Source organism: Coptis chinensis, chromosome 6 (genome assembly GCF_015680905.1).
Source record: "Coptis chinensis isolate HL-2020 chromosome 6, ASM1568090v1, whole genome shotgun sequence".
Lineage (NCBI taxonomy): Eukaryota > Viridiplantae > Streptophyta > Magnoliopsida > Ranunculales > Ranunculaceae > Coptis > Coptis chinensis.
Window position 1 is genome coordinate 68,773,447 of NC_141461.1, and position 11,026 is coordinate 68,784,472.

At 35.8% G+C, this 11,026-nt stretch overlaps 2 protein-coding genes and 1 long non-coding RNA gene across 3 annotated transcripts; all 3 read right to left on the reverse strand.

The window, feature by feature from the left end:
* Positions 1-7,149: 7,149 nt before the first annotated feature.
* Positions 7,150-7,658, reverse strand: LOC147494137 (uncharacterized). The gene is made up of 2 exons (XR_015200110.1): positions 7,569-7,658; positions 7,150-7,450 (listed from the first exon to the last, which is right to left on the reverse strand). It is a non-coding gene; the product is annotated as an uncharacterized LOC147494137 (long non-coding RNA).
* Positions 7,659-7,688: 30 nt separating this feature from the next.
* Positions 7,689-8,486, reverse strand: LOC147494138 (zinc finger BED domain-containing protein RICESLEEPER 3-like). Its single transcript, XM_086568046.1, has one exon. It carries the CDS (start codon positions 8,484-8,486, stop codon positions 7,689-7,691), a length of 798 nt encoding a protein of 265 aa, XP_086424172.1.
* A 144-nt stretch (positions 8,487-8,630) lies between these two features.
* LOC147494139 (zinc finger BED domain-containing protein RICESLEEPER 2-like) lies at positions 8,631-9,625 on the reverse strand. Its single transcript, XM_086568047.1, has 2 exons — positions 9,341-9,625; positions 8,631-9,248 (listed from the first exon to the last, which is right to left on the reverse strand). Exons 1-2 carry the CDS (start codon positions 9,623-9,625, stop codon positions 8,631-8,633), a joined length of 903 nt encoding a protein of 300 aa, XP_086424173.1.
* Positions 9,626-11,026: the final 1,401 nt, after the last annotated feature.

Consider the following 11,026-nt stretch of genomic DNA (forward strand, 5'->3'; position numbering starts at 1 on the left):
AACACTAACAAGTGTTTGATGAATCGTCTGAGCCACACAGCTTCCTGTGTGATAGAGCAGCATGCAATATACTCAGCTTCCATAGTTGAAAGTGCTATGGAAGTTTGCTTCTTGCTGCTCCAGGATATAGCACCTCCATTCATTATGTAGGTATATCCTGAAGTTGACTTCCTCTCATCAAGGTCTCCAGCCCAGTCGGTATCGGAGTACCCAATCAGCTTGAGATCTTTCCCTTAGTAGACAAGCGAGTAGTCCACGGTGCCTTTGAGATACCTCATTATCTTCTTGACATCTTTCCAGTGTGCGACCCCAGGATTTGTTTGGAACCTTGATACTAACCCAACTGCATAGTAGATGTCTGGCCTTGTACACAACATTGCATATATAAGGCTTCCGACTGCGCTTGAGTATGGTACATTTTTCATAGCCTGAGTTTCAGTAGGATTCTTGGGAGACATTTCAGAACTCAAAGACTCTCCTAGACTTACTGAGAGATCCATTTGCTTGCAATCAGTCATGTTGAATCTTTCCAAAACCTTCTTGATGTATGTCTCATAAGACAAAGACAACAAGCGTTTGGGTCGATCCCGAGTTATTTTAACTCCTAAGACATAACTAGCTTCACCCATGTCCTTCATTTCGAAGTTTAATGACAACCACTCCTTAGTGGAATTTATCAATACCTTGTTGTTACCTGCTAACAAAATGTCATCCACATATAGAGATAGAATCACAAAACCATTTTTAGATGTCTTGACATATACGCAATGGTCCTCATTTACCATTTCAAATTTGTCTTGAAGCATAGCTTCATGGAATCTCAGATTCCACTGTCTATAGGCCTATTTTAAACCATATATAGATCTGTCCAGTTTACACACTTTGTGTTCCTGACCCTTGATTGAAAAATCAGTGGGTTGATCCATATAGATTTCCTCTTGCAATTCTCCATTAAGAAAAGTAGTTTTGACATCCATCTGGTAAAGCTCTAAATCTAAGTGGGCAACCATTGACAATAGGAGACGTATGGAGGCAAATCTCACTACTGGTGAGAAGGTGTCCTCATAGTCTATTCCTTCTTTTTGGGTGCAACCTTTTGCAACAAGCCTGCCTTTGAATTTGTCTATGTTCCCTTCCGCATTTTTCTTGATCTTGAGAACCCACCTGTTTCGAATAGATCTCCTGTTTGGAGGTAGATCAACTAAGTCTCATACTTTGTTTTTCTTCATTGACTCAAATTCTTCCTTCATAGCTTGCATCCACTTACATGTATTGGACCCAGAAATAGCCTCCTTGAACGTTTTAGGTTCATCAGATATTTCTGTAAGTGCATTGGTCATATTTATCTCCCCTTCAATCTCAAACCGATGTTTGGGGATATGGGTTCTAACACTCTTACGAGGTTAGGATTGATCAATCAATTAACCAATACCATTGTCACTGGAATCAAGGTTGATGAAAGTTTCATCTTCGCCTTGTTCAACAGCAGTTATAAGGTTATCAACTTCGTAAAGTTGTAGATCCTTATCAACCTCGCCCCTCATTGGGTATTGATCCTCTAATAATCTGACGTTACGTGCTTCTATTTCTGTGACATGCCATTGAGTATCCTCCCCTAGGAAGACATACCCTTTAGAAGTCTCACTGTATCTTATAAAGACACACTTCTTTCCAGGAGCACTCAACTTCCCAAATTCTTGATTTTGAGAAGTGACAAAGGCTACACACCCCCATGGTCTAAGGTAGTTCAAAATGGGTTGTCTACCAGTCCATAGTTCATAGGGTGTTTTGTCAACAGATTTTGAAGGAACTAGGTTAAGTATATGCGCAGCCGTTAACAATGCATCACCCCAAAATGAGATGGGCAAGTTAGCCTGAGCCATCATAGACCTAACCATGTCCAGCAGGGTTCTATTCCTTTTCTCAGAGACACCATTTTGGCTGTCTAGCTATACCCTTATTTTCATAGAGTTCCTTAAACTCATCAGAAAGATACTCACGTCCGCGGTCAGTTCTTAAGGCCTTTATTGTCCTATCAAGTTGATTCTCAACAAGGTTATTATACTTTTTAAAACAGTTCAAGATGTCTGATTTGTGAGACATCAAGTACATGGTCCCATAACGTGTATAGTCATTTGTGAAGGTAGTGAAATACAAATCCCCATGCCTTGCTGTTACATTCATTGGTCCATAGATGTCTGAGTGAATAAGTTGTAAAGAATAAGTTGCCATTTGGGCTTTCCCAAAAGGTTTCTTGGTGGCCTTTCCAGCAAGACAACTTTCACATGTTTCCATTTTAACAGAGGTTAAGTTACCTAACAACCCTCCCCTTGCTAAGCGGTCTATCCTACTGTGTCCAATATGTCCTAGTCTAGCATGCCACAATTGGCAACCAACCATTTTAGACATAAAAACTTCAGTTTGTGCTAAGTGTAATGTCATAAAAGAATCCATTAAATAAGCATGACCTATCAAACTGTTATTCAAAGATATCTCAAGCGAGTTATGGGAAAAATTAAACATATAGGATTCTTGAAGTAATTTCAAAACTGATAAAAGATTTCTCCTAATTGTGGGTACAAAGAGTACTTCCTCAATAAGGATGGATCTCCCACTCGCAAAATCCAACCTACAAGTGCTTGTGCCCAAAACATCAGCTACACTTTGGTTTCCCATGTGGACTCTCCAAGTTCCTTGTGGAAGTTTCCGGAAATCTTCAAACAAGAACCTATCCCGCTTATGTATGTGCATGTCATTTCTGCTGAATCTACAATCCAATATTGTGATGAATCGATAAAGATGATGGCGATACTTATCACATTGACAGTACTTAAAGTAAAACTTACCTCAGGAGAAGGACATGCCCTAGCATAGTGTCCCATCTAATGACAACGGAAGCATTCAACACTAGTCATGTCTATCGACTTCCTAGGTTTCTTTTGCTGTGGGTCAGGCTTGGCCTTTTCCTTGCCTCTCCCTTTTCCACTTTTCTTGTTCCAAGGAGCCTTTCTCTTTTTGGAGTTGACAACATTTGCTTCAGTTTGAACAACAGGCTTTTCATTGAGAAGCCTTTGTTCCTCAAGCTCACATTTCCTCTGCACCTGTGCAAAGTTTGTGATACTGTCGTCATGCGTCAAGATAAGACGAAATTGTTCCCAAGTTTTAGGTAAAGACCTAATGACAGCTTGAATTTGCTGTTCATTTGATAGGACCTGTCTTGCTTGGGCTAACTCAACAACCATGTTCCTCATCACCATGCAATGTTGTGTCATAGAGGTATGGGGCAACTTGATAAATTTGTCAAAGCTCATTTGTAGCCTCCTCATCTGTGTAGTAGTCGTACCCCCAAGGTCCGCCTTTACTGCTTCCCATAACTCTTTAGCCGATCCAAGGCCATCATACCGCATCATGAAGTCATTCCTCATGGTGCCAAGTATGGCAATTCGGGCAACATTGTCTTTGCTTATATACTCATTGTACTTCCTAAGTGCAGCAGTATAAGCAGCTTGTGTTAATCCTTCGGCGGTAGGTTTTGCTACTATCTCAGTTATTACGTTAATGACCTTCCTATCTGCCAGAATTAGCCTAACTTTCCTAGACCAAAGTTCGTAATTTTTATCGTTTAACAAGTCCTTTTCAGGTAGCATGGTAAACGGGGATTTTCCATCGAGTGTCATTCTATCAAGTTTGAATTTAAAAAAAATAATAATACTACGAATAAGAATCATCTCTTAAAAATAAATCTAAGTAATCAACATTTTTACATATGAGATGATCATGATAATCTATTAGCATGATTTTAGCCATTAAATAAAATCAATGCAAATGACTATCAATAACATAGAATATGCAAAAAATCTACTACTTCAATTTTATTTACATACAATAGTAAAAATCCAGATTTAAATAATTACTACATGGTAAAAATAAACATCCTAATGTCAATTTTTAATCGTGAAAAAAATACATGTGAAAAATCCTAAAATTTCTAGAGAAATAATCTCAGAAAATAAATTTCCATGTAAAAATTTCCTATAAAAAATTTCCACTAAAAATTTAATTAAAAATAGCCAAATTATTTCCCATAAATAATTTATTTTGCAAAAAAAAAAATTTTAAGCAATTTCTAATTAATTTTAAACAACATAATTATTTAAAAATTAATTAAAATATTTTGAAAAAAAACGCATTTTTTCAAAAAAAATGTAGATCACAAGATTAAAACTACAAACAAAAGCATGCAAACCATGGAAAACCTGACTCAATGCCAATGTAGGGTTTTTACCGATATCTTATGCATGATTCCTACGATATGTACAATTACGCTATATCACATGCATAAAATAACGCAGCGGAAACAGAATATCGTACCTTGGTCACAGCTTTCAATTCGAAGTTCCAAGCTTTGATCTACCGGAGAAGATGATGTTCTTCACACACTCAAGATCTTCTTCTTCTCAACTTAGCTAGAGTCAAGTTCCAACCACGAACGGGAAGCAACTTTTGTTCACGAACCAAGAACCAAAAACTGACAATGGCTAGCAATGGAGGTTACCACCTATGGAATCTCCACGAAAAACTAGCTTCTTCTTCTTTAGAAAACGTTGGAGGCCACCATTAAAGGGAGAGAGAGCTTTGCTTGTTTTTGGGATGATCAATATGTGAGAGGGTGGAGGTCTATTTCTAGAACTCTCCCACCTCCTCAAAATTGGATAGGATAGAGTCTCATACTTATCCAAAATCAGCTAAGGATAGAGTCCTATACTCATCTAATGTAGGCTAGGATAGAGTCCTACACTCATCCCAATACCTAGTGGTTATCCTTATCTCTGTGGTTTATCCTTATCTTGGTGGGCGTTTATCCATATTAGGTCTAACCCAGCCTTATTTCCAACAATCCTCGAAAAGATCATTATTAATTGAATGACTCAAGGAAGTCTATAGAAATTATTAGAAGTTTTCGAACATATGCAGAAAGTACGTTGGTAAGGTATATGCACTTGTGAGTCGCATGTAGGCGGAAACCAAAAATTAAATATACAAACAGAGTCTGAGACTTGATGGTGCACTTGTATACATTAATTAATTGGTAACGTGTATGCACTTGTGAGTTATTTGTATACATTAATAAATTGAGGTGCATTTGTATACATTAATTAATCGTTTGTATAGAAACTGACCAACCTTAAACTCATGATGAAGTGCGTTTGTATACATTAATTAATCTCATAATCATGAAAAAAAAATACTTACGATGAGAAATGTTCGTTAGGTCGCTATAGATATGAACGAACTAGGACATTAATCATGTATGTGTGGAAGTACTGCAAGCAGTGCGGTAGTCGGGCGGTGGGAGGTGGGAGAGTGCCTAGGCCTTCTAGGCAGTGCCTAGATGGGCTAGGCGCTAGGCGGTTTTTTTTCCTAATATATATAGTAATACACATCTATACTACAAGAAATGAAGAAAATCATTTACCATAACTCAAAAAATAAATATAAAGATACTTATTACAAAAATATGTAATAGTTGAAGAATATTGACTTCATATAAAAACATACTATTTGTTATAGTGACATATAATTTACATTAGACTTGAGTCTTTTAAACTCATTCAAATCTTAATTAAGCCTACACGGGCCTTTAATTTTTGTCATTTAATAATTAAAAAAAAAAAAAAAAAACTTGACTGGACCGCCTAGAGGGGTCGTTTGGGCCAAATATCTCGGGTGTTTTCTTGAACAACCTGGCCATGTCACGGGTGAAATGTTCTAAACAACGTGTCTAGGTCGTTTGGTATAATTATGGACGACTTAGCAGTGTTGTTAGGCTTAATGTCTCGGGTGTAAGAACTTATATACACATTACATAATTATATAGTTTGAATTGTCTATACACATAATATATGTTTACCTTACTAATTGGTTGTCTTGTTCGTAGACAATTTATGGGCACCTCTATTGCCCAACTAATCGCATTATCTACGTCTTCACTTCCTATTGTAATTTTTTCACTTTCTATTATTATAACTTCTTCACTTTCAATATTTTCTCTCATCTGGTCATCTTCCATTCCTCTCTTTTATTCATTATCTCTCATTTCATATCTAGTTTCCTCTTATCTCTAATTTCTCTAATTTGTTATTGCATCTCTTCTCTCATTTATCTAATTTGTTCTTGTAACTCAAACATTTGTTTATCAAATGGTATCTTCATATTCTAAAATATTAAGGTATTCCATTTTAGTGTTTTGAAGTTTAGTTTTTAGGGATTAGAAATGTAGTGGGAGGAGAAAAGAAAGGCTAAAAAAGGTTGGCAACAAGTTAACTTGATCTAGTAGGAGTGGAGGGAGTGCTAGTTGTATTTTAACCATAGTTCGTGCTTCCGAACGAAATTTTGAAATTTAGTCTGGAATTTCGGTTTAAAAAAAAAAACGGAATTTCTAATATAGAGTTGAAATATCCAAAATTCCGAAATCATTCGAAATTCCGAATGTGATAGGAGTTGAAATTTAATGAATTTCGGTTTTTAGATTTGTCGGAATTTCAAAATTCTGAACTATGATTTTAACTTCGATTGGTCAGAATAAATTTTTTAGGGTCGCCCATTCTGACGTAACGAAAGGTGCCCGAGTACCAAGTAATAAATGAGTAACCAGTCGTGTGTAGGGGTGACTTCGGATCGGATCGGATCGGATTAACCTCCTTCGGAATTTTTCCGAATATTTTTCGGAACCTAATATACTAGCCAAATCCGATCCAATTTTTTTTCGGATTCAAAATATATTTCCAAACTTTCGAACTTTCGAATAACTTCGGAAATTTCGAATACTTGATAAATTTTCAAATCATTGTTGTTAATCTTGTTATGACAGACGTGGTGGGTGTGATGGTGCTATTCGTTTTTGGGACATATAATAAAGTCTTCAGAGAGTCACTGCAGCGCTCAATCCTATGTAGAATTCTGAATTCATAATAAGAGAAAAAAACACAAAGGGGCATATATAGTATAAAGGGTCCTGTGTAGAATTCATAACAAGGGAAAAAACACAAAGGGGCATATAGTATAAACTATAAAGGGTCCTGTGCAGAATTCATAATAAGAGACCCCCTAGTCTTGAGCTACACGTAAAGTTGAAGTTAACCATTCAGAGAAAAAACCCATGCCTTTACATAACTTCAAAATACCAAAAGTCCAAAAGCAATATCAAAATCCACCTGAACAATTTTGGATCAGTTTAATATCTACTATGGCAGTATGATATTGTACAAAAATTTAAAACCTATTCAGCCAATGCAACGTCTAAGAAACCATCACAAACTTACAATGTTTCATTAGCCAATGTATGATACTCCAATTCATTTACTCTTCCTATTTATCAAAAGCATCCAGCAGCTGTGCAGCACCAATGAGCTCCATAGCTATTACTCCTATTAGTGTAACACTTGAAGTCCTGAACACACAAAATTTGTATAAGAATCTACAAACCAAACAAATCTGGATGTTGAACTTAAAATAAAAAACTATACAAAGTAAATATAGAGATTAAATAAATGAGTTATAAAACTTACAATTAAGATGATGACTGCCCTTCCAAAATATAATCAAGTAGTTGATCCAATTGACAAAGATCCCAATTCATGCAAAACAACTATAATGAGTTAATAACAAAGCAAAACACATAATAAGTTTTAGTAAACAATAATAGAACAAGAACAAAACCCAAATCGGGTTGAGCACAATATACCTTCCTCAATTTGTTCAAGTCTGCAAGATTTTTCTTCAACCTCAATTGATGACAATGAGGTTCTTAGCCAATCTTGAGCACACACCAAACTTTCCACAACTTTTGGAGTCAAAGAGCTTCGAAATGGATCTAGAATTCGGCCGGCAGTGCTAAAAGCACATTTGGAAGGAACCGATGTTATAGGAATGGTTAAAATATCACGTGCCAACATAGCAAGTGTATGATAAGTTGGAACCATCTCTTTCCACCAAGCTAATACATTAAAAACATTTTCATCCCCTTCTACAACACTATCATCCAAGAACTTATCCAAATCATTTAAACCTATATTAGCATCCTTCTTCTTCAAATGGCCCTTAAACACGTCTTTAGACAAGAGACGCTTATTCACCTTCCCAATCAGATTACTCCCCCCATCATTTAAAATGCTAGATGATTCAATTTCTTCATTTGAAACATATTCTAGTTTATAATGGTTATAAAGACGAGTCATCAAAGCTTTTAACTCATCACGGAATGTCTCCACCAATTTCTTCCTTGCATCATCATCATCATGACCAATTCTTACTAAATAAGTGTCATACCAAAACTCCACATATTGCATTTTATACCGTGGATCCAAAACTATTGCAACAATCAAAATCTGATTTAGAGTTTCAAACTTGCAATACTTATCAAACTTTAAATTCATTTTCCTAGCCATATCACAAAAAAACACATCATCACTAGCTAAATGATCCATGATCGGATCTTTAACTTGTGTGTTAACTCATCAAAATACGTTATTAGAAGTAATATATTTGGAATCGAAATACGCTTTGTTAGATCATAAAATTCTTCTAAGAAAGCATGCAAAGCCTTTAGTTTCATCCAATCAATATCCCCATTACACCCCTCGCTTATTTACATTACAATCAAACCTATAATTTGGATCACACTCATCATACTTATCGAAGACCTTCTCAAAATCCATTGCGGCATTTATCATTAAATAGGTTGAATTCCATCTTGTTTTGACATCTAAACACAATGACTTTTTAGAAGCAACCATCTCCTCCACACAACACTGTTTAAACACTTGCAAGCGTGAATGACTACTCCTCACATACTTGACACTTCGACGAAGGCGTATGATTGTATCTTGAACCTCCGCAATTCCATCACCAACAACAAGATTAATAACATGCGCAAAACATCTCACATGAAAGAACTCACCACCAAACAGCAACCCATTTCTCCTGTTCAATCTTCTTTTCAAGTCCTCAACACATGAATCATTATTTTTAGCATTATCAAGTGTGATGGTCATTAAATTTTTTATACCCCACTCTAATAGACACCCATCTATAGCCTTGGCAATGGCTTCACCAAAGTGTGGGTGTGGAAGCACTCGAAATTGATAATCCTTTTGTGAAGCTTCCACTCCTTGTCGATAAAGTGAGCGGTTAAGACCATATACCCCAGATTTTGGATTGAAGTCCACAAATCTGTTGTAATGCATACCCTAGAAGGCACCAACTTCATACACTCTTTCAACTTGATTCCTTCTTCATAAAACAACTTTAAGCAATCCTTAGTTATGGCTGTTCTACCAACCACATGAAACTTAGGCTGAGCTTCTTCACAAAACAACCTAAACCCTTCATTTTCTACAAAACTAAACGGGAGTTCATCGACAATTACCATTACTGCAAGGGCTTTGCGACACTTTTCTTGGTCAAACCTCCAATTAGAAGGCTGACCTTGTTTAAAAGCAAGTGTTGTTTGAGTTTTGTCTCCTTCATAACCAGGAAACTCTCTACATTTCTTAAGATGATTCCATAATTTGTTGGTTCCATGAGATGAAGGTGCAGTAACTGGTTTATGACAATAGTTGCACATACCTGTGCCACTATATTTGTTGGTTCCCTCTGATAGCTGCTTAGCAAAGTGATTCCATACAACATAAGGTCCATGGTGTCCAACTAACCTAGACTTTGGACCTGTCTTCTGCTTCTTCTGACTTATAACTCCACTACTATGAATACTAGCTACTTTGGATCTCGAAGTTTTGCTTCTTCTGACTTATAACTTCATCACTACTAGCTACGGGAGTATTGTTCTCACCCATGGCTGACATATAAACCTGCACAAGCATATATTATTTCAAACAATTAAACAATTAAACATTTAATTTATTTAATGTCTTCTATAACAAACACCGAACATCATTGTCGAACTAACATAAGATACATCATTGTACTTATTCGAACTATATAGAACTAATAATTATAGTTAAAATCGAATTCTTTTGGTTGGTTGGTGAGTTGAGTCCATCTCATGGCCCATGACCTCACAATGGCTAGAAACTAGAGCTATACAAACAAACTGAAAATTATCTCAGCTAGGATCATAATTCTGATGTATATAGGATGCCAAGGGTATCTATAATTCGAACAGATATATAATTCCATGCAAAAAAAGTACTAAGATTTAGATTCATTCTTCAACTCGCACACCACATCCTACTTCCGACTACATTGTGAACTCTATATATAGTCGCTCCATACACAAGTTGGCCTGTTTTAGCTTCCTTTTGAATCATAGCAATGGTCAGGCTTACGGTGGTAATGAAAAACTAGTTTTGATTATTAGCTTGTTAAGAAAAACTAGTTTTGATTATTTATGATTCAGGTACAAACAAACTAAAAAGTAGTTATGACTTCTGACATTTTAAAAAATAAAGCTTTAGAATAAATAAACAAGCTTACTTTACTGAAGAACTGAAAAGAACGAGAGAACCTTGTTTTATTCAAAGTCATCAGTTATGGAATTACAAATAAACAAAGACCTTTTGTAATGAATAAACAAATATCTTTATTTGTTTATTTGTAACAAATAAACAAAGAAATAAACGAAAATACCTTTTGTAATGAATACTGAAAGTCCGAAACTCGAGAAAGAGAACGAAATCAACTCATCAACAACAAATGGACAATAATATCAACGCCCAAAAAAAGATCAAAACGGAAAATCATTAGAAAAGTTATATTTTTTTTTCGATAAATGACATTAAATATGTTACAAGATATAGAAAAACACATTACTTGATCATAATCTCTTTCTAACATGCAACAAATCTATTCTTGATAATTAGAAATCAGATTCTGACTTGGTGAGGGAGAGGAGTGGTGAGTGGGGAAGAATGGGGAAGTAGCGGCTAGGGTTATCACTTATCAGGTTATGTTTTTGTTTTGTTATGTTTTGTTTTAGAAAATGAATGAACGGTCGAGATTGACCAGA